Source organism: Clarias gariepinus, chromosome 9 (genome assembly GCF_024256425.1).
Source record: "Clarias gariepinus isolate MV-2021 ecotype Netherlands chromosome 9, CGAR_prim_01v2, whole genome shotgun sequence".
Lineage (NCBI taxonomy): Eukaryota > Metazoa > Chordata > Actinopteri > Siluriformes > Clariidae > Clarias > Clarias gariepinus.
The window spans coordinates 14,809,938-14,832,655 of record NC_071108.1 but is presented as its reverse complement, the minus strand read 5'-3'; the positions used below and the strand labels follow the sequence as shown (position 1 = coordinate 14,832,655).

The 22,718-nt window shown below is 40.7% G+C and overlaps 2 protein-coding genes across 3 annotated transcripts in view; one reads left to right on the top strand and one right to left on the bottom strand.

Moving 5' to 3' along the window:
* The window catches only part of prex1 (phosphatidylinositol-3,4,5-trisphosphate-dependent Rac exchange factor 1), an 88,371-nt gene extending 72,211 nt beyond the window's left edge, over positions 1-16,160 (bottom strand). Inside the window, exon 1 of one of the 2 annotated variants that reach the window (XM_053503674.1) lies at positions 15,612-16,160. In XM_053503674.1, coding sequence (XP_053359649.1) covers positions 15,612-15,752 — 141 coding nt within the window. In that variant the 5' untranslated portion in view covers positions 15,753-16,160. The remainder of the gene's footprint in view (positions 1-15,611) is intronic. The other variant, XM_053503673.1, reaches the window with a different exon arrangement.
* Positions 16,161-18,639: 2,479 nt separating this feature from the next.
* tmem81 (transmembrane protein 81) lies at positions 18,640-22,549 on the top strand. The gene is made up of 2 exons (XM_053504820.1): positions 18,640-18,691; positions 21,693-22,549. Exon 2 carries the CDS (start codon positions 21,740-21,742, stop codon positions 22,502-22,504), a length of 765 nt encoding a protein of 254 aa, XP_053360795.1. The 5' UTR covers positions 18,640-18,691; positions 21,693-21,739; the 3' UTR covers positions 22,505-22,549.
* The last annotated feature ends 169 nt before the right edge of the window (positions 22,550-22,718 follow it).

Below are 22,718 nucleotides of genomic sequence, written 5' to 3'. Positions count from 1 at the left end.
CACCTGGTTTATCTCTATTATAAATACCAAAATTGTTCTTAAAGAAATCTATGCTGGAGATGCATGAATCACCACACAAAAGAACTGAACAACTGAATCAATATTCCACCAACACTAGTAGCCAGTAATAATAGAACAGGCTAAATTAAAAATTCAAAAAAGTATGACACATGCTAGCTTGTTTACTACCAATTAGCTAGCAGGCCAGCTTGCCTAATGAATCGTGTTTGGGGTCAGGGGTCAGTGGTTTAGGCATGGGACTACAGTTTGGAACTCCCGGATTCAAAATGTGAATGTGAGCTATGATGTTTTGACAAGTCTGACTATTGAAAAATTGCTAAAAAAAAAAAATTAAAAAAAATGTTGATCCAACAAATTGATTCTTATAGGTTTCTCTAGTGAGAAGTGGAAAAAAGTTTACTAGCTACTGCTAACTGCTAATTATCGAGGAAGTTAATGATAAGGAAAATGTTAAATTGTGATACATTCAGACAGGTAATAAAAAAATTAACAAATAAAATTCTCTCTTGGGTTGGGTTAATAAACTGATAGCAATCTAGATCACATTTCTACAAATGTGATCTAGATTGCTATCAGTTTATTAACCCTACAGCTAACTGCTAATAAATCAGCTAGCTGGCTAGCTAACAAATCTAATGATGAGCCAAATGTTGACTGTTACAGTACGTCCAGACAGGTTTGACTACTGAAAAATTAATCAGTGAGAAAATTGACAATATAAATAACTTATTTTTGTTACAATAATGAACAAGTTTATTAGCATTTAAAGCAGCAAACTGCTTATAAACTAGCCAGCTAGTTCTAAGTTGGCTAATGATTAACTGAAAGGCGAGTGTTATAGTCAGTATTCTCTCAAAAGTGCCTATTTAAAATAAATCGGTACAAATCCTGAGCTAGTTTGCTACTAAAAAAAATTTTTAGATATAAGCTAACTTATCTAAATATAAAGCTACCATGAGCATGTAAAGAACAAGAAGAGAAAACCCAGCATCTGGCCAGCTTGCAGGCTTGGGTGACATTTTCGCAGAACGCCAGGGCTTACACTCTGAGGTTAACGTAGCCTAAGCATCTAATCATGTTAAAGAATCTCATTGCATGAAAACATGTATGCTGTTTGAACTGATGAAAAACTACAAAGTTGAATAACAGCCGTTTACTGCAAACCACATGTAGAATCTGCAATCTCGCTGCAGCTGCACGTCAATATAAGGTGCACGTGAAGTAAACGTCAACGATCTGAGGACCGGAATAAAGGACGCACACTGGGCTCAGTCTCATTATCACAGGGGAATGTCAAAGGTGTAATTAGAGCTTTATTGTCAATGTTAATGTCTAGGAGGAGAACCACAGGCTCCTCGGTCACAGAAAGCTCAACACTCAAAGCCGACACTCAAAAGCCATTTAGTGTCACTTTCACACTTTCTCACAGGATCAGAGACTGAAGTGGTGCTGGTAAATGGCGATTCTCACACAGCGGTGTGAAGCCTTTAATTAGCATGCTAACACACTATTCTAATAAACAAATACTTCTACTGCTCAATTAGTCAAGAGAACATGCAGCTAAAGTAAATGAATCGATTTGGCGAAATATCTGTTCCTCATCTGCCAAAGCATAATAAGGAAAAAAGTTACTCACACCAGGCAATTTGATAAGCTTAGACATCTTAACTCAATAAAAAAAAAAAACACAAAATAGATTTCCAAGCCTTTATTCATGGTAAAATAAGTTTTGATGTCTAAACTAAAAGCATGCCAGAACCAGGCATACAAAATCTCTGTGCACACGTTTGCTTTCTCTGAAAAAAACTTATACAGTTAAGGTAATTGTCACTCAAGCAGAATTGAGTTCGGAATAGAAAGGTAAAACAAACTGGTGAGAGTTCTCTTTCTGACAAAACAAAAAGAGGAAGGATGTCCTTGGACAGGAAGCATAGTGTGAAGAGGCCGTGCACAGTCAGATGATTTCGGCGCAGCAGATCAGGCCACATGTGCACGCGCTCCTGCAGCTTTGAGCTTCTGTTGCATGGTCAGTGCGGTTGCACGATTTGGTGCAGATTTATTTATAGGAGCTTGACAAAATAAATAAAGAGGTAAACAAATACCTGAACACTTTATAGAGTTCCACGGAATTCGATTTTGTTTTTTTTTATTTTAATAAGCACTTCAAAAAACATGAAAAACCAAAAAGCAAAACACCATCACCACCAACACCAACAATAACAACAACAACAAGGTTGTAAACTATGTTTAAACTGTGCAATTTCTGGCCTGGAGACAATGAGAATGTTTTTCTATTCAAAAGCATACATAGAAGTAACTCTGTTGGAAACTAATGACATTATAATAATTAATTTACAGCTTTTAGTATTTTGAATGATTGATTGTTTAAATGTTTATGAAATATTATTCCACACTTCTATGAGTAAATTTAAATTTTGAACCAGTGTTAAAGTTTAATTAAAAAAATGATCAAACACTGAACTTGGTCATCGAACATTTCTGACAAACACATGGTGTAAATTTTAACTCATGACCAAAGAAACCTGTCATATGGTGTAAACCTGGCTTAGAAAATAAATACCATCTCTCACACATATCACGTATTTAGGATTACTTCACCTGTTTAATTTATGTACATATAAGTGTTAGTGTGTTCATATAATAACCCAACAACTTTCACAACAGAGCTAATGAAATCAGACTGTTGGCCATATGTTGGGAGGAAAAAGCAGCCCGATCGTGTCCCTGTGTTCCTGTCCTGCTCCAAATGTGGAGGGTGGCAGAAGGTTAGACATCGGTGACGAGCCTTTCGTTTGAAGTGAGCTGCTCAGGCAAGCGTGGTCAGGCGCAGTGAGGTAAAGATACCCAGACGGGCCATATGCTCTGCTAGACAGACCCTTATCCAAAAAGACTCAGGGTCAAGGGCCTGCTGCCGTGACCTTCTGCCATCGGCACACCAACCACTCTACGGCTGACCAAGCAGCAAGGTTTATGCTCAGTAAGCAGTAAGCACCAGGTTTTGTATAACAAAACCATGAAAAACGTTTTCTCACAGGGCGGTGTGTGGGACTTTGTTTTCTTGCAAGCAAAACTGACAGCTTAATTTGCGTGGCTCAGTATGTCAGGCTATGTCAAGGGAATGTACTGCTTTTATTACTGTAAAGTTATATTTTAAAAAAGGAGCAGAGTCAGCATGGGTTACGGTAAAAAATTCAAAATGACCTATAGCTGCAGAATCCTTAAACACAGCTATTTTTGCTTGCATCATCATCATGATCATCAAACCCTGCCTCAAAGAGGAGTGAAGAAAATAATTTATTAAAAATTCAAAAGTTTAATTGCTTGTCAAGAGTCTTAAAAACAATGAATGGCTTTCAGACCGGATAAGATTTCCGCACATATGCCCATTAAGTCATGTTGCCTTGGAGGATGTTGGTGGTAATTATAATTGATAATGATCATGAACGATTACTGATCTCTGTAGAAAACACAGAAATGACATTGCTGTCACACACACACACACACGTGCGCACACACACCTCATATTAATACAAAGACATTAAAGGGCTTGGGATAGATCTGTGGCTGAGCTTTAGCATTGGGTGGTCACATGACCACAACGTTTGCATCTTTTATCGATTGCTAAGAACTTAGGAACGCACCTAAAACCACTAGTATGCTGCTTCTGTGACAAGCGCTTTTAAATTGCATCTTTAAACACAGACCAAACTTTTGTCTCAGGTCAAATAAAGATACTTTTTCCTGGAGTATCTTCGTACTGAGCACAGGATACAGCCTAACGTCACGTTTACCAGCAGGTCGGTTCGGACAGGATCCACCACCTGGGGTTCTTCTGACAGGTCATTTTTAAAGACGATTAAAAATACAGTGTAGGCTTTGCAGAAAAATCATAGACATGCCGAAATAATACACCATTAAAGTAATTATTTTTATCTTGCCTATAAACGTGCATAAAATTTATTTACAATACAAATAATTGTATCTATTCCTTAACAAGTTAAACTACACTAGGTCCCTGCAATTCCTCAAACTGCTATCACTTTAGCTGAAAAAAAAATTAGATATTGCATTTTTTTTTCATACCTCAAACTCACTTTGTTTTACTCCTTGTTTATTTCATACCTCAAACTCATTTTATTTCACTCCTAAAAGAGCTACCGATGAGTCACGCCAATACAGAGAACAGCAGTAGTGCTGAACCACAACCCGGGAGAGGGTTTCTTCTTATATGAGGTCATGTTAAGAGGAAAATCTACTTGCCTTGTTTAAACCCTGGCCAATGCAAAAATGGAAAACGGACAAAGAGCAGGAAATGTTTTTTCCCTCTGAGTTTTTTTTTCTTTTTATGTACACACGCACCTGGAGACCTATCTAAATGTCTAAAATGACTAAAAAGTGAAATTTGCATCATATGTCCCCTTAAAGCACCTCCTCTGGCTTGACAAATAAAGGGATAATACGGGTTGTAAACTGACTATAAAACATTTCTAATAAAGTTTCTAATAAAATGGTCACAGCCATTTGACCTAAACTGCCTCTAAAGGCTTTCCACTGTCTGCTGAGAGCGGAGTTGTTCATTTTAAGAAACTGTGGACAAATCTGACTTATGCAATCACATGGCTTTGTAAAGGCCATGACCCAATTGTGAAAGTTTGGCTAAATATTATCATATGAATACATACTGTATAAAACAGTACAAATGCTTCAGCATTATAATCAATCTGTTAAGCCAGTGAAGCTCTTATGAAGGACTACACGGCAAAGCTGTGAACCCTACTGCATTAGGGTGTGCATTAAGCATAGCTCAGCAAAAAAACCTGACAGACGAAGGACCCAAAAATGCAGAAGTGTAACATGCTCATGAACATTTTGTGCGACTAAAAACCTCAGCACGTGACCTCTGACGAACAGAAGAAAAAAACAGAAGTGAGACATTTAAAGAGACTTCTGCACTGTCAGGCAATGTGGTGTGCCCTACTCAGTTGGCAGAAATTTTGTCAGCAACAGGACGCACATTTTGAGCCTTTTACTTAATCCCACCTAGTCTATTAGACCATGTCATATCTAAAGAACCTTGAGCATCATCTGATTTTAAAAGGATGCATAAAAAATATCCAACATAATCCCAAGAGCCACACCTCCTATTCCTGCTCATTCATGCAATTCTTTAATCAGCCAATCACGAAGATGTGGTGCAGTGTATAAAAGCATGCAGCTGGATGGAAAAACTGGATGAAGCATGCGGCTGGATGGAGAGCTCAGGAACTTTGACTGTTTCATAGTGGTTGTTGGTGTCAGACAAGTCATTTTCATGCAGAGATCACATTATAAAACCACTACGAAGACCCAGTCAACATGCCACTGTGTTTCGGTAACCAAAAAGAAATGCTGATGAGAGAGGTCAGAGAAGAATGGGCAGATTCATTTAAGATTACTGGAAGACTACAGCAACCACCAGTTATAAACGTCTTAAACAGAAAAGCATATCAGCATGCAAACCTTAAAACAGAATCATACGACCAAATCGGTTTCCGCTGCTGCCATCTAAAAGTAGGAGTCTACAAAACCAAAATACCACGAGACAGATAAAGATTTGTGACCAACTTTGCCTAATCTAATTTAAAGTCATGAGAATTCCAAACTTGTAGTCAGTCCAAACCACAGATGAACCTGTGAATTCATTACATACTAGCTGATACCAAAGGTTCCCCCACAGACCTGTCCACATAAGATTCCTCCAGGTTCTTTGGTTTTCCTCCAAACTATGTGTCTGTGTGTACAAATGGTGCACTGCCACCTTATATTCAGTGTTCTTGGCATCCTGAAATCATCAAAATGAAGTGTCTACGACACGTAACCCAATGCATGTTACGATTTGCTGAAAAGATCTTTTATTATCTACTTCACAATCATGTGCCCCTAACTAAGAAAGAACTAAAACTTAAAAAATTAAGACTATTAAAAGAACCGCTGTCTTGATTTCTTTAGGAAAAAGCACATTCTGTAGACAGTGTCAATCATCCTTCTGTCAGAATTAAGGATGTGTTACACATATGCTTGCTCATGAAATCATTCTAATAATCATATGCAGCAATCGCCCCAACCCCACACCATGAACAAAAAAGTCTGCGGAAGTGCTGAAAATTCACTTCACACCTAAAAAGCAGACGCTGTGCTTGCTGAACGGAGACAGTGAAAAGAAGGAACAATGCAAGAGCTCTTTAAATACACAACAATGCAGGGAACTCAGAGGGCTCTACTGAGAAACTGGTCCAATGCACGGTAAACAGCAATTTAATACTGAAATTCCCCCCCAAAAAAGAAGTGTCAACTAAAAGTTGGGTTTATTTGCTGTTTATCTGGGTTTTTTCACCCTCGTCTATGAAATCTGCATCTGTTTTTCTTGTTCAAAAACACAAAAACCATCTGATTCGATCCAGAAACTTGGACTCATGTAGACTGACCTGAATGATTTGAAATACTCTTTCAAATGCATCGTAATTACCTGAAGGACTCTTCAACAGCAAGGCATCAATCATTTAACATGTCTGCAGTTTACATCACTACTGGATATCACTTCACTGATGGCTTTTTTAAATTGAAAGCAGGTGGAAAGCAGACGAGAGAACAACAGAATTAAATTCGGCATGAATTTTCTGAGTCATGCATTTCCAGGCTTTCCCCCTCAGGGGCTTCCTAGTCACAGATAAAATAGTTAAGGCTGTTGAGTAACAGCTGAGATGAGATGTTTAGGACAAAACGTCGAAGAAACTAAAGCTGGCTCTCACCACTTTTCCCACTTTTGTGTACAAGCGAGGTGCCCGCTCAGGCCAATCTGTTTCCCACAACGTGAGCAACACCCAAAACTAACTGAACCTGAGACTCCCGTTCCCACCGAGCACTCGGATCAAAACGGGGCCAGCATTGCCGAAAAGGCTCTTTCATGGCCCTCTGTGAGAATGTGCCTCACTGCAAAAGAGTCCAGAGCCATTTTGGACACGAGGAAGGGGCCGTTTTGGCCGGCATGGCGTGAAATCGGATAAATAAAAAAACGAGCAAGGGGGGAGAAGAGAGAGGGGAAAATCCTCTCTTTGTGGCTGAGGCCCAGCAGCCTGAGACAAAAGACCCAGTGGCAGGAGAACTTGGGGGATGAAAGAGGGGTGCTGAGCTCGGCCCTTTCTCCCCATCACTCTGATTCACTGTCCCCCCTCCCTCCGTTCTGTTCCCTTCAGCTATGCCCGCACATACAAAGTCTTCTTTGAGCTCGGCCCCTTGTCTCTCACTTCCGCTTTGTGGGGCTTCAGAGTGCAAGACTGTTCGAGACGCTTGCAGAAACGGAAACGGGAGCTTCTGCTAATGGTGTAAGATACACGGGTTTATCAATACATCATTTGGCAGGTATTGCATAATAAAGTTGTGATAACCGTTAACGTGACCTTGCAACAAATGCAAATCATCATGTGACCATTGTTTTGGTCAGAGTAATACAGAATGTTGTGTTTCCACACACAATACTACCTATAGGCACAATCATAGTTGTGCATCAACATTATTATTGTTGGTTTATATTGGACTTTCATTGCGGGAAACTTCCCTGAGATTCTCTGGTAAGAATACACACCAGAAAAATGAAACAGTGCAAAATATACTCTAGTCCAAGATTTAGCATTTTAACTCCTACTCAGGCTCCTACTCCTTTACCTACTTCTTCTTTTTATTATTTATTTATTTATTTTGAATTGCCGCCATCGGCATTCAAGCTCAGCTATTTATTACCGAACAATCGACTTCTCGTCGAACACTACCGCACCTCGATACCGACGCGATTCATGCAAACAAGCAGGCTGATGTCAGCAATAGTGGAAAAGAGTTCTCTGCACTGACATGTGGCTGGGCAGATAAGATCTGAGAGCAGATTGGAGGAGCCATCTGGAAGGCGTTTGTCCTTCCCTCCGTGGAAGAGCGATTGGACTCTCATGGAGGAGCAACATGAGAACCCTGGGGTCACACACTGCAGGGGGCATAGGGGAGGGGAACAAATCCTTAAATGACCAGTCAGGCCACACACATCAGCCATGATAATGTCCGTATAAGTAATAATGAGGTTTTTTTTTTTTCCTGACATGGACCAAAAGTGTTGTGAGTGTTAGGGAGACATGGAGGAAATGAGAATGAGTTTTGAGTCATTATTAATGATATCATTTAATTCATTCCTCGTTATCCCATTCTTCTGTCCTTCGGCAGTGACCGATTTCCATTACCAAATTGATTTGCAGTTTGCAGTAATTAGCCTGAGTGGACATGTGATCTCATCTGATGGTCCCTCAATGTGAGCGCTTGTAGATACTGATCTATTCAATCAATTATCTCTCCCTAATAAAGTTCCAAAAAGCATAAAGACATTAGTAAGGATGTCAACACAGTAATGGTATTGGCATATTAGGTACCCAATTGTTCAATAACAACAGTGAAACCTCCTTTTAAACAAATGACTCATATACTGGAAATTATTCATATAAAACCTTGGTGGTAGATCAAGTCAAACCTTTAGGATCCTGCTTAGCAGAAGGACGTTTTCTTGTGTGGTTGGACAAGAGGACTTTCCACACTTGCCACAGGAAAAAAAAACGGCATAACAAATACTGATCAACGTCAGCTGCGTGACATGGCATTTCCAAACGTAACAATTTCATTACATTTTACCACAAGCACGAGGCTCAAAGTTCCTTCTAGTTGGATAGTTAGATGTTCCGCTGGCCAAGGTTTGAGCCAAGGTTGGTCAAATTTGTGGGTAAATTAGTGACGACCATAACCGTACAACCTGGTACATCTGTGATCATGCCTGCGAAAGGCAGAGGTGGTTACGCGTCTTTCAGACGTAACAATGACGAGTGAAAATCACTCAGTTTCAGGTTTCACCCTCATTTACAGTGGCTTACACGCACACGGGGAACGGGAAAATCCCATCTATCTGTGGCCTGGTAGAGACTCCAGGATCTTAGGAGTCTGAGCTTCCGTGGGCAGCGTGTGGCCTCAGAGTGCAGGGGGGAAAATTCCCTCAGGACTAGTCAGGAATTCCTGTCAGTGAAGAGGTCAATAGGTCAGAGGACTCTGATTTACCGCTGTCTCCTTTGCACAAGCCTTCCAGTGGCTACTGTATGTGTGACATCTCTAAAAATCTCTGCTGCGCTTATGATTACCTGACAATCGAGCCTGATTCTGAGATCACTCTGAGATGTCTTGAGCATAAATAAACTCTGTTCCACATGAACAACTACGCAGAAACTAAAGACAAACAGCATTACGTTCGACAGCCTGAGAAACGAGAGGTGGAAAATGTACAAATATTTTAATTTCATGACTACAAATTACCGAGCATGGCCCCTTTATCCCTGCTCTTTGTGCAGTCTGAAACCATTCATTATACACAACGTGTAGCACGAGCAGTTCAGCCTGTGTGCAAAAGGTGAGGAGGGACAGACAGGTGTGCCAATGCAGCGTGTGTCTGTGTGTACTGAGGCAGCCTGCCAGGCAGATCTGATTCACACACCGGCATCCAGACGACTCATTTGGATAAGATCCCAGATGCCGAATTTCAACCCAAACCTGAGAAGTTTGTATATTAAAAGATGAATGAAGGCATTCTTCTTTCCCGCTTATCCCCCGCCCCCCCCCCTCAGCGTTATCAGAAGGCGTATAATACTTAATTAACACCTCCCAGCCCACTGACAAACCAACGAGATATTGCAGACGTCTTTATCAGTCCCCTGCTGAGTGTTACTTCGCACTTAAAGAACAATGGATTAAAACAAGCCAGGCATTCAATTCAAATAAACGCAATGTGCTCAGAACTTAAGCTCCCAAATTTGAAGGGATTAGTTTGACAAATCCACCTATAGGAAAAAGAATACACGCTTGTCTCAGTCTTTAGGAAAAATACTGCCTGAATGCCATAAGACTATACAATCCAAAGATCGCTCCAAATAAGCAATCATGAAACAGCCTGCTAAAACTTGTCAACAGGGAAGCTTACGTAGCTCTAATGGATACTGTGCTTATGCCGTGCCAGCATATTTTTGGATATAGCATATATTTTAATAGCAATTAAAAAAAATAAACCAGAAGGCAGTTACTACAGCAGTGAATTACTAGTTGATTTTATTCTATTTAATTTTTTTTTCAATTCGATTTGAAAGCACTAGAGTTTATTGCCTGATTTGTCTCAAGCACCTCCATTTCTTACAGATTTTAAAGAATTAAAACATAAACAAACTATCTAATAATTTTTCACACCAATCTTCGTTCTACACACCAGTCTAGCAGGTGGCGGTATCGCACCAAGGCACATATATTCGCCGATGAAAAAGCAATGCTCTTGCAAAATGTGGTTTGTGTAAAGAATAAATCAACATGAGACCTTTGCATATATGTGAATTTACTTAAATAATTAAGAAAGCGTAAATCTATTAAGAATCGAAAACTGACCTATCCATTCTATTAACTACCCTGACCAAGTAAAGATCAATTGAATTGTAAAATCCATTATGTCACACAGCTCTAGTAGTTAGGAAATATTAATTCAGTGATGTATCACGATTTCTTTTCTGTGGCAATACTTGTACCGCCACACTGACCCCAAACTCGTTTTTTTAATACATTTTTATTGGTATATGTTTGGGGTGGGAATATTGTGGCAGTTCCTCTATAATCGCACAAGTGATGTGCTTTCAATTATACACACATCGACTGGCAGTACATTATCATTTGCTATGATCTGAAATTACATCTTATTCGGATTTTGTTTATGAACTCATCATACTTAAAGAATCGCAAAAACAAATCAAATCGGCACCTAGGTATCATAATAATATCGTATTGCGAGATCCCTGGAGATTCCCATCCCTTTTGAACCTTTTATTCATTTTATACACTATTCTCCCAGCATCTGTAATTTAAATTGAATAATCAATGACACATCATGCAGTTTAGTCATGTGTAGGTTTATCTAACGTCATAAAACATCTGTAAACTAGTTAGAACCTGTTTTCGGAAGCTTTAAATAGTTGTTTCCAATCCAGTTTCTCTTTATAAATTGCTGAAACAACAAAAGTCTATCATTATTGTTAAAATAACACATTTTATATCCACTAATTACCTTTTAACTATTTATTACAGTGGATTATGTGAAAGGTCTGGCATACAAGTCCCTGTGCATGTCTCGTTGCCATAGAAACGATAAGGTACAAGATGTAATATAGTATTAATAGAACATCTGTGATTTAAAGTAGAGCCAGGTGTGTTCCGTTATAGAACATATGCAGATAGTAATTGGTGAGAAGTAAAGAGTTTGACTGGATGGTGAGAATCCTGGAGTGACTAACCAATGTAGGCGTTTGCAAGAATTCTGACTGAGACCACCATGTAAATGTCAATGAAAAGATCATCTTGAACTAATGATGAAAGTTTTATTGAGTTTATGCCAATAGCCAATCAATTAACGGACGTAAGCTATAAGTGCTTCAACAATTAACGTAACCTTAACGTTGTCTTCCAAATCATTACGCGTTACTATACAAGTGTATAACTAACAGACAAGCTTAGGTCTTAAAGAAGAAAGTGCCTGCTTGGTAATATGCATTCCAAAGATCCATGGCAGTGATGTAATTACTTACAAAGGACAGAGGTTTGTGATAAAATAGTCTATAAAAAGTCACAGTTTAGTACATTAGCTTGTCCACAGTTGACCTGGAAGTTGCAAATTATCCACTGAACTCTGATTTATTCATTATATTATTATTCACTACTACACAGCTGGATTTAAAACAAAACAAAGCAATCCTAACAACAATAAGGGTCACTGCAGCTTTGCACCAACGCGTGAAAAACAGATTAGATTAGTTATTTATAAACCTGAAACTCAACACTGGTACTTCCTGAGCAGGGAAGCAGAGAGCAGGAAGCCACAGGTTAACTTCCTCCTTCTTCTATTGCCATCCTGTATGGGCATCCGCTCTATCCCTGTTAAAGCGCACAGCTGGAACTGAGGAGTCAACACCAGTGGGATTAAAAGGATGTCTGGGGCGACACTCAGCTCTCACACACAGGCAACTGGAACACAGTAAAACAACTGGGGGTCTGGAGAGCCAGTGATCTCTCGGATTAGGTGCATATGCAAACTAAAGATAAATCACTGGCTGCAAAGCTCTGCTCACTGTATGGCACCAGAAAACTAGACTGGACTGGACTGGCTTTTTGGTTTTCATCCATGGATAAGGTCATAAAGGTGAAAAGGTAGATTTTGAATGTAAGCATGGGATAGAGAGAAGGTATAGATTATTTAAAAAGATCAGACACTGTATTCCAAAGAACACAAATACAAGTTCAGTGTCAATTCCAAGCCCGAAGAAATTGGGTGGGTTGCGACAAGAAGGGAATCTGGAACAAAAAATTATCCGATGTGACAAACCCTAGAATAGATGAACAAAGCCAAAGAAGAAATGAAAAAAAAGTGTTGCACAGCAAAGTTTTAACTTACAGGTTCATAACCCTAGTTCTCTCTTGCTAATTAAGAGCTGTTGAAGTGGATGTCTCAGAGCAGGGAAAACATGACATGAGATAGTCCAAGAACAGGATTGGGAAACGTGGGTCTTGACCTTTTCAAACCCCTAGGGTTAATGTGTCAAAAGACAAAGAATAGGACTTAGGATTAACTCTGGATAAAACTGATACTTGAAAAGGAACTAGTGGGTTAGTACTGTATGACATTTGACTTTACTCGATTATGTCACCCAGTTCCAGTGTTCCGGTGTACATCTAGAGTGCACATCCCTTATTGCTTAACTCCAATCAGAAACCCTCGATGCAGCAATGAGCACATTCAGTCAACTTTCATACATTATGTAACTCCTTCCCATTTCTTTTTCTATATAATAATAAAGTACCACTTTTCACAATACATGATGATTAAAAAGTGAAAACTATCTCCAAAATCTCGCTCAAATATTTTTAAAGCTTAATAAAAAGGTTATTAGATCCTTGGGAAATGTTTAGGCCACCCAGTTCCCAATATATATACTGTAGTATAGTGCATAGTGTTTATCTAAAGCATAACCAACATTCCAGCATTGTGGTTTTCCTTCGAATTGAGAGACAGCCCACCATTATCCATGGCATTGGTTCGCTATGTGTAAAGTGAGACAAACAGCTGGATTTGAGACCCAAACAATCAGAGGCAAAGCGATAAGCAAAAGCATTACCACGTAAGATGGCTATGATGGCTTTCTTTCGAAGTGCGAACAGGTGTCTCACTTAATCTGTCATCACAAGTGCAAGACGAGAGGCTGACAGAATAATGAGAGAAAAGGAATTGGATTGGATGCACACTCTAATACCCAAACTGCAAGGTTGCAACAGTGCAGGAGCGCCTGATCTACCAAAGAAGCATTTAAACCCACCCGAAATGTATGCGCACTTAACAGTAACAAAATTTATAACAGACCTACAGTACAAGTCCAGTTTCTGATCCTGTATTAAAAAATAGAATGGTTACTAGCGTTACTTTTTTCTTGGATGACATTTTAATTCAAAAGGATTTTGCTTGACAGTACACAGGACATCCTTCCACATTGTATATTTACACTGTTCTTTAAATCAGACCCTTCAGTTTGACAGCCTCACAATATCATATACAAGAACATAACTGCACATCAAAAACACATCAACGTCTGCCAGATTTGCAGCTCGACCAGAATTTGGTTTAAAAAAATACATTTAAATCCCAGACCAGCAGCTCACATCTGACACAACTTCATCCTGAAATATCTACAGCCATTGAGCTTGACAGACAAATGAGCTTATGTACCGGGCCAAAACTGAGATTTTATGACTGGAGGCCAGCTAACATCTTGTCGACACGTTCTTTGAGACTCTTAAAAAACAAAGTCTTTGATGTCATCGTGTTTATCATAGCATGGAGGTATTTTTACACCAAGTGCTGGAGTGTGAGTCACGTTCAAAACACACCGAGGAATGTAAAGCACCGTGCATCCTATAATTCACTCCATTGACTTACAGCTGACTGAGCAAGTGTTGCTTGCGTTCGGGATCATGATTCTTCTGTCCTCGAATCCAGACAAGCTGTGTTACGATGTGATGCAAATCAAAACAAGAAAATACATGTCAGCTTTCGGGCACGGGATTCCAACCACAGCGGCGGTTTTTATTCATTAAAACAGAATTTAGCCGAGTAGCTTATATTACAGCTGCTGCTTTGGGCTGCCCTCAACACATATCGTCAACATAGTAGTACTTAAACATATACTATAGTACAGATCTGCTCAATCTTGACAAAATCCCAGGGCAGCACTGATTGACCAGACATGCAATATGTTCCAAATTTAAACTGGCTTGTAGAAAGGTTCCATATTGTTCCGAGTCAGCCCTGGTTACCTAAATATACACTTTTTGTTTAACCTATATTACTTTTTTTTTGCTTGGTTTCACAATTGCCACCTTTTCTAAAAAAATTTTTTTAAACTTTCACTTTGTGAAAACGATCACCAACCGGATCGCACACGGGATTGTGTCAATGCCATGATTCATGGAAACACCCACAGAAACACTCATCTGGTTAGTGATGCGATCGGTACAGTGATCTTCCCAAACCGTCACCCTTTGCGGTGACTGGTGTTGATCAGCAAGCGATTATTGCTATGACTATTAAGAAATGATATGCCATTTACAGCATACCAGGGAGAATCAAATACATTCAGACATCATCCAGATTGATCCCTAAACGAGCCGGTTGTTGATCTTACTATCAAGAGAACAAAACAAAAAAAAGCATACGCACTCCACTGATACATTTCTGGTTGAGACTGTGGCACGGCGGGTACCAATGCCAGCTCACGGCGCCGATCCAGAGGGTGCATTAAAGTCTGTTCTATGTTCTTATGTTTGCACGTCTTTCCTCCTGTACAGCACCCATGAGTGTGTTAACTACATGCAATTAGAAGTGAATGAGTGCCATCCCTTGGGATTGGTTTTAGATCATGACATGGTTACTAGAGATGAATGTGATGATTTCCATATCCACCATATGACGGTTGTAGGCAAATATGGGCAAATGATCCTGTGTTATAATGGTGTCTTGGGTAGAAAGATAGGTGTGGGTTAAACACTGGGGAAATGGGGAACTAGAACATGTGAATTATTTAGCTAAAGTGGTGCATATCCGGTAACACAGATTACACACTGCATCGACACATATGTGCGAGACTTATCATTTCGTAAAAGAAAATGGGGAAATGTATTTATATATATTTTAAAAAAAAAAACACGCGCGTGCGTGCGTGCGCGCGCGCGAATGAATGAAATAAGCGTGCAAGCAATTGGTGGGAAACTGGGTGAACTCTTAAGTAGGGACGGTAGCTGTCAGTTGAAGCGCTTGTTTCTTTTGATTAAAGGCAAAGCGTGCTTAATGTCGCGTGTCATTCATTAAACACACATAAGAACCTAATATGTCACCCTGCAGTGCCGCAGGAGTTTCCGAGCAGCAGTATGAAACTCACCGACTGCAGGAAGGAGAGAGTGCGCACATAATCTCGCTCGGTGTTGAGCAGCTCGTTGAGCACACACAGCCGCAGGCGAAGCTGGCGCTCCGAGTCTCTGCACTGCTGCTCGGCGTGTTCCCGAGCGCTGTCCTCCTCCATGTTCCCCCGAGATAATCCTCCCCGAAAGCCGATGCCACACTTGCCAAGCGTGGCTTTAAATACTGATGTAGATGTGTCGTGCTTGTTTTGGTTTGTTGTTTTCTCCCCCCTTCTAGTCCATTCCACCGCGCATCTCAAAACACCAGCGCGCGCGCACTCACACCGAAAAAACCCTGTTAGTTTAATTTAATTAATTAATTAATTAATTAATTAAAGTTCGTTAAAACATATTCCGTGTTGTAAAGACACCCAGGCGAGTGAAGTCCTGTTTAACCCGCGTCCTGGAGAGAAACAAGTGAGGAGGAACTGAAGAGCTCCTGAACACGCCGCGTGTGTGTGTGTGTGTGTGTGTGGAGGCAGAAAGTGACACGCTGTTGTAGTTAGACTGAGCAGTAAAGCTGAGGAGACCAAACCGTCTGCTCTCTCTCTCTCTCTCTCTGTCTCTCTCAGTCCCGTCTCATGTTCGCACTCACACACCACGACTTTCTCTTTCAAAATGTAACACAACTCTAATAAACTGGCTCTGCTTTCCTTACAGTCTTTGCAACAATGATGTGATCATAAAGTTGTAAGAGAAAGTTGTTTTACCTTTTGGGGGGGGGGGACTTCTATCAACTGTACATTTCCCTTTTTTAGGACAGTTCCCAAGCTGTTCTCTAGTCTTGTGTAGAACCTTCCAGAACCCATTTGTTTAATTAGGTGTGCAGATGCAAGTGTGTTTAAGGATGATAAAAGAACTAAACTAAACTTTCAGGGGTGTCACAGTGGCTTAGCGGTTAGCACTGTTGCTTTGCACCTTCAGGGTCCGGGTTCAATTCCCTATTTGGGGTCATGAAGTTTTGTGCTTGGTAGGTTTCCTCCGGGTACTCTGGTTTCCTCCTACAGTCCTAAGACATGCAGATTAGACTAACTGACGTTTCAAAATTGCTTCTGGTGTGTGTGTTCTATGTGTATAGGTTCCACAGGTGTACACAGTTCAAAAACATGCTATTGTACACAGATTGATGTTTCCTAAGTACCTGTAGTGCACTTGTGCCTTGTAATTGGTTAGCAACCCATCCTGCACCATGGCCCAAATCTCTGGTCTGGGCCCCATGCCATCCTGCATCCCTACACAGGATAAGCGGTACAGAAAATGATTGAAACGGACAATTTAAGATAGTAAAATCTGATAGGAAGGAAATGAGGAAATAGGTTGTGGTGTATGCTTCCACTGAAATGTCTTCCGAGGTAAGAGCGTAGATTGAAGCACAGAGGCTTGTGGTTCAACTGGGAAGTAGCTCGCCCTTTCATGTTGGCATGCTTGCACACAGCTAGTACATCATAACCCGACTAATCGAGCAGGACCTGAAGAATGGAAAGTAACCGTGACAAAAGAGAGAAGTGGGCAAAATAGATTGAAGTACATTTAACAAATATATATCTCTTAAATTAGATTAGATTAGATTCGACTTTATTTTCATTGTGCATAATACATGTTTAAAGTCAATGAAATGCAATTAGCATCTAACCAGAAGCGCATAAGTGGCCTATTTACAATAAATAACAATGTGGTAGGTGGCATGGTGGCTTAACAATTAGGACTGTCAACTTAAACCTTCAGCGTCCCGGTTTGATTCTTGCCTCGACTCTGAGGGTTTGCATGATCTCTCTGTGCTTGGTGGGTTTCCTCCGGGGGTCCGGTTTCCTCCCACAGTTATAAAGACATGCAGATTAGGGTAACTGGCATTCCCAAATTGCTCATAGGATGTGAATAACCACATGTGTCTTGTGAGTGCCCTAAGTCTTCTGGGATAGGCTCCAGACCCCCCACCGACTCTGTATACAGGATGAAGCGGTATAGATGATGTGTGAGTGACAGAACAATGAAGTAAATGAGGATATGAGTCTGTATATACAGAAGTAAGAGCGGTTAAGATACAGAACGTGCAGTAGGTAATAAGGATAAAACTTTACACTGTATGATAATGCATAAATATTTGATTGTTCATCACTGTTGTGGTAAAGCTAGAGCTGAGACGTGAATTCACCCTGGATGAAGCACACTCATTCACCCCTAGGAGGATCCACCTACTGGGATGTGGGAGGAAACCAGAGTACCCAGAGGAAACCCACAAAGACATGCATAGGAGGCTATGCACAACTCCACACAGACAGTAACCCGACCTCTGGGAACCCAGAGAGACATGAGGCAGGAACACTACCTGCTGTGCCACAGTATAAACAATGACCTTTATAGGAACAGAGCATTTGGGGACAAAAGTTTGTTATGCAAAGCATGCTGGGACAGGACATTAATAACAGAATAGGGTTACAGTACTTCCTGCACAACTCCATAGTATTTTCTATATTAATGCAGAATTGGTAGGTGTTTGCAGAGGCAGGTTTCAATTAAAGTTAAGGAGACGCTTGTGCGAGTTAGAAGAACATAAAGACATCCTGACTGCTAGCAATAACGCTTGACGAGAAGCTGCAGTCGGAGCCGTGAGCATCCTGTTTACCCTCACTACAAAGAGCAGAATCAAGGCATCAGTTAGCACAAAGGGTATATCATGTTACCACAAAACCAAAACACAGCAAACTGAGGCAGAAAGATGGTCCACTGAGAGTAAGCGCTGATATTCAGGGTTATCTTACCTAGCCATTCATAGGCACACAATATGTTCTGACAACAGAGTCTGGACTTAAGGAATGAACCGATCTTTATCTCAAACAGGTACACTGCACTTGTATGAATCTGATTCTTCAAATAATTAAACAAAAAAGCAGCGGTTTGGTACAGAGCCAGGAAGCCTGGGATATTACACAGGTGTGTAGAGGGCTCCATCTAGTGGCGGAATTAGGCGTTGCTGTGTGACGTCACATAACGAATTTTGTCGCGGTGATTTTTTTTGATTCCATCTTGAAAAATTGAACATAAATATTTTAGCAGTCGAAAGGTAGGTGGCCGATTATATTTATTTTTATAACCTATATTACACCACGATTACTACATTACTGTAGTAACAAATATTTGACATTCTATAGGATCCAGATTTAATGATCAGTTGAAATTAAATTCTCTTTTCTGTTGAAGCGTCCAGCCTGAAAGAATGAACGTTTGATTGATTATTGCCCAAGACACAAAGGAATATAGATTTGTCTGTTATTATTTTTATTATAGGAGATACAGTATCATAGTGCTTAGCCCTGTGGCCTCACACCTCCAGGGACGTAAGCCTTGTGTGTGTGTGTGTGTGTGTGTGTGTTCGCCCCATGCCTGCTGGGTTTCCTCCTGGTTCTTTGGTTTCCTCCTATAGTCCAAAGTTATTTAAATTAGGTTGATTGGTGTTCCCAAATTGCCTGGTGTGTGTGTGTGTGTGTGTGTGTGTGTGTGCCCTGTGATGGATTGGCCCCGTGTCCAGGGTTATATACCCTGGCCTGTGCTCAAAGTCTCCTGGGAGAGGTGCCAGGTTTTTCACTCTGTGACCCTGAACAGGACAAGCGTACAGAAGACAAATAAATAAATATACTGTATATTATTATTATTATCATCGTCAGGTGTTTAATGCTCTGGGTTGCTAATAAGAGTGTTGGGGTTTTGAGCCCCGCCACAGTCAGGTCGTCACTGTTGGGTTCTTGGGCAAGACCCTTATACAACCCAGTCACTACATCCACTTCTGATCCTGAGCTTATTTAGGAAAAGAGCGAATTGCTTCAGGAAGAGCATCCAGTGTAAAAGATGTGCCAGATTTGTGGCTCTGTTGAGCCGATGCAGTGCCCCCTAGGATGAAGGCAACAAACCCATCCCAAAAAAGAGAATAATTATAGATGGCGTGCTGGCAAAGTACATATCGCTGTGGAGTCTCACCTCTATAGTAGACCTTGAGTCTGTGTGTATGGAATTTGCATGTTGTACCAGTGCTTTTGTGTGTGTGTGTGCGTGTGTGTGTGTGCGCCCTGCCGTGGACTGGCACCCTGACCAGGGTGTACCACACCTCATTCCCCAAGTCTCCTGGGCTAGGCTCAAGGCCCCCCCTGACACTGTACACAGGATAAATGGTGTGATACTTAAAAAGTAAGCATGAATGAAAGAAAGTAGAATTACCTTTATAATTTTTTACTGGTTAAAATCTAACAGTAGTCTTCCATTAACTCTATTGGTGTAATTGGTTTTCACACTGGATATAAGTTGGCACTAATATGAATCACTCCATGGTAGAGGAATTCTCAGTGAGCACCATGTAGACCTGTTTTAATACTTTGACCTTTGTGGCTTTTTAGTTGTAATCCTCTCGGTTCTGCTCCTGCCACAGTGTCTTGGTGTGGTTAAGCCTTGACATTTTCAAATCTTCAATGGCCATTTTAATGAGGACTTGCTCATGTGCTCTGGATAACTGCCTTTTTTACATGACCCACCTTTTTTCAAAATATACAAAATGTAGCTTTCGCATTGTAAAAATACAATCCTCTTTTTTTTTTTGCTGTGGAATTTCCAGTGGTTTGAGTGAATCATAGATGCTGGTGCTTTTGTACAGTTTCGGTTAGTAATGGAGAGGTTTGGGACAACAATTCATGCTCATAGACAACTGACCCAGAGTTTCCAACACACAGCAAGCAGTGTTCTGAATGGTTAAGATGGGAACTAACAAACTAGAAAACATAAATATTTTCTCATTGCCTGGCAGCACTGTCGCCTTGCACCCCCAGGGTCTGGGTTTGAATCATGGCCAGGTTCGATCCATGTTCCTCCCATGCTTGGTGGGTTTCCTTCGGGTACTCCAGTTTCCTCCCAAAGACCTGCAAATTGGGCTAGTGGGCATTCCCAAATTGTCCGTGGTGTGTGTTAACCCTGTGGCCTTGCACCTCCAGGGTTCGAGTCTCACTTTTGAGTTTGTGTTCGTGGAGTTTACGTCTTCTCCCGGTGCTTGGTGGGTTTCCTACCACAATCCAAAGTCAAGCAGATTAGCTTAATTGGTGTTACCACACCTCTAGCGTGTAAGTGAGCATGAATCGTGCTTGGGCCCTGCGATGGATTGGCACCCTGTCTAGGATGTACCCTGCCTAATGCCTAGTTCCCTCGGGTAACCCCTAAGGCTTCCCATGACCATGTAAAGGATCAGAGGTGTAGAGAATGAGTGAGTAAGCGAGATATGGCAGAGCTTTCAGAAAGGTGATGTTTATATGACATTAAAGGAAGCAGACCCACGTATCAGCACTTTGTAACAGTCAGTATGTTTTCTTTTATGGCAGAGTCTTTAAAACAGATTTAGTTTGTCTAGATGGGTAAAAAAGTAGGACCTGTTGTTTATTAATAAATTAAACTGGCAAATTGTTGCTGCATAAGAGGATTAAACCAGTTTGCCCTCATAACAAAATCACATTCAACAGCACTAACATTAATGGCAAGTCTTGTCGGGTTTTCTTCCTTATTTAGCAACTTACTCTGACTTCTAAGATCAGAATTATTTTTATATACTGCAGTACTGTGCAAAAGTCTTAGACGCCATATTATGTGCTGTACCAATTTTGTTATACATTTTTATCATGTCTGCATAATAATGTACAAAATCATTCAGTATTTCCATATATAACTTAAACATCAATAAATAACATTACAGAATAATAATATACGTATGCATAACTGTAAAGAAAAAAAATATATAGTACAAGACAGACCAGTTTTCAGATGGAAACAAAAAACCTAATATTTGCTTCTGGGATTTGCATAAAAATAGAAAGGAGCGAGTGTGACAAAGTTACCAGAAGAACTCGTTCTCCAGCAAGCTCAGTAAAACCTAACAACTATTGTGTACGATGTATGATACAGTACAAATATTCTCAAGATCTTAGTCTGTTGATTATGTATACTACAGCTTACAGAACAAAATACAGCAGCAGTGGATGCAAAGTAAAGAGAGTTGAATGAAGTAATCTTGTTTTCTATTCTTGTCTTAACAGGTACTAACTTCATCTAGCTCTATCCGGTTGGTGCGGTCATATACAATATGTTCGGCTTTGCTCTGTTTTTGATTCTGCTGCACTCCTGCAATCAGTGTGAAGCTTTTAGAAGCATTGATATAGAAGATTTGGCTTCTAATAACTCATGGGTGATCAGCTACAGTTCAAGCTGTAGCACCACCTGCGGCCTGGGCATCCGTACACAGAGGCTCTGCCCTTGGGGGACCAGGGAGGAGACTAGTTCACCTGCATGCAGAGTTCGTCAGGTGCAGTGTTTGGACAACTGGCAGTGTGGGCTGCAAACTCAAACAGCCATCACAGGACAGTATTTGGAGCTGGACTGTCTCGAGGAGGTCATGGAAGCCATGGGCCGCTTCTCGTTTGCAGTGTCGTGGCGCTACGCACGAGGGATCATCACCACCAATAACCGCTTCTTTATAAAGCATGATGTCCCAGGGCTGGACAAGATCATCTTGAATCCGGTGAAGGAGGATGATGCTGGGACATACCGCTGTGATGTATTGGACACGTCTCACCACAGGGTGAAGAGGATGTATAAAGGACTGAAGGTTCTATCGGCACATGTTCTGAACCTGAAATTCGCCGAGGGTTTGTCCGAGTGGGAGAAAGCCGAGGTGATGAATGTAACTGTCGTCACTGGGAAACTGTATCCAAGCAGCACCGTTCGTAATATGGTGCTGCACAGTTTGTCCATATCCATCATCGTGGCTGAGATTGTCTTCCTTGGTCTGTTTGCTTTGTCTTACTGGAAATGTTCAACAAGGAAAGACCCAATTTCCCATGAGATTTAAGGAAAACCCTGATGACTCATTTGCTGTTTTTCATCACTTCCCTCAAACGCATTCTTCCCTTTATTTCTTTTTTTAATATATATTCTCATTTTATTAAAACGTAAAGTATGTGCAATCAAATTCAAGTCAATTGCCAAACACTGTGTGGCTTATATGCATAATCTGAGACGCTGTACTACACAGTCTCGGAAATCGATAAATAATGCACACAAGG

Coding starts and splice junctions, on each gene's coding strand:
- tmem81 (XM_053504820.1), top strand. CDS start 21,740: ATGTTCGGCTTTGCTCTGTTTTTGATTCTGCTGCACTCCTGCAATCAG.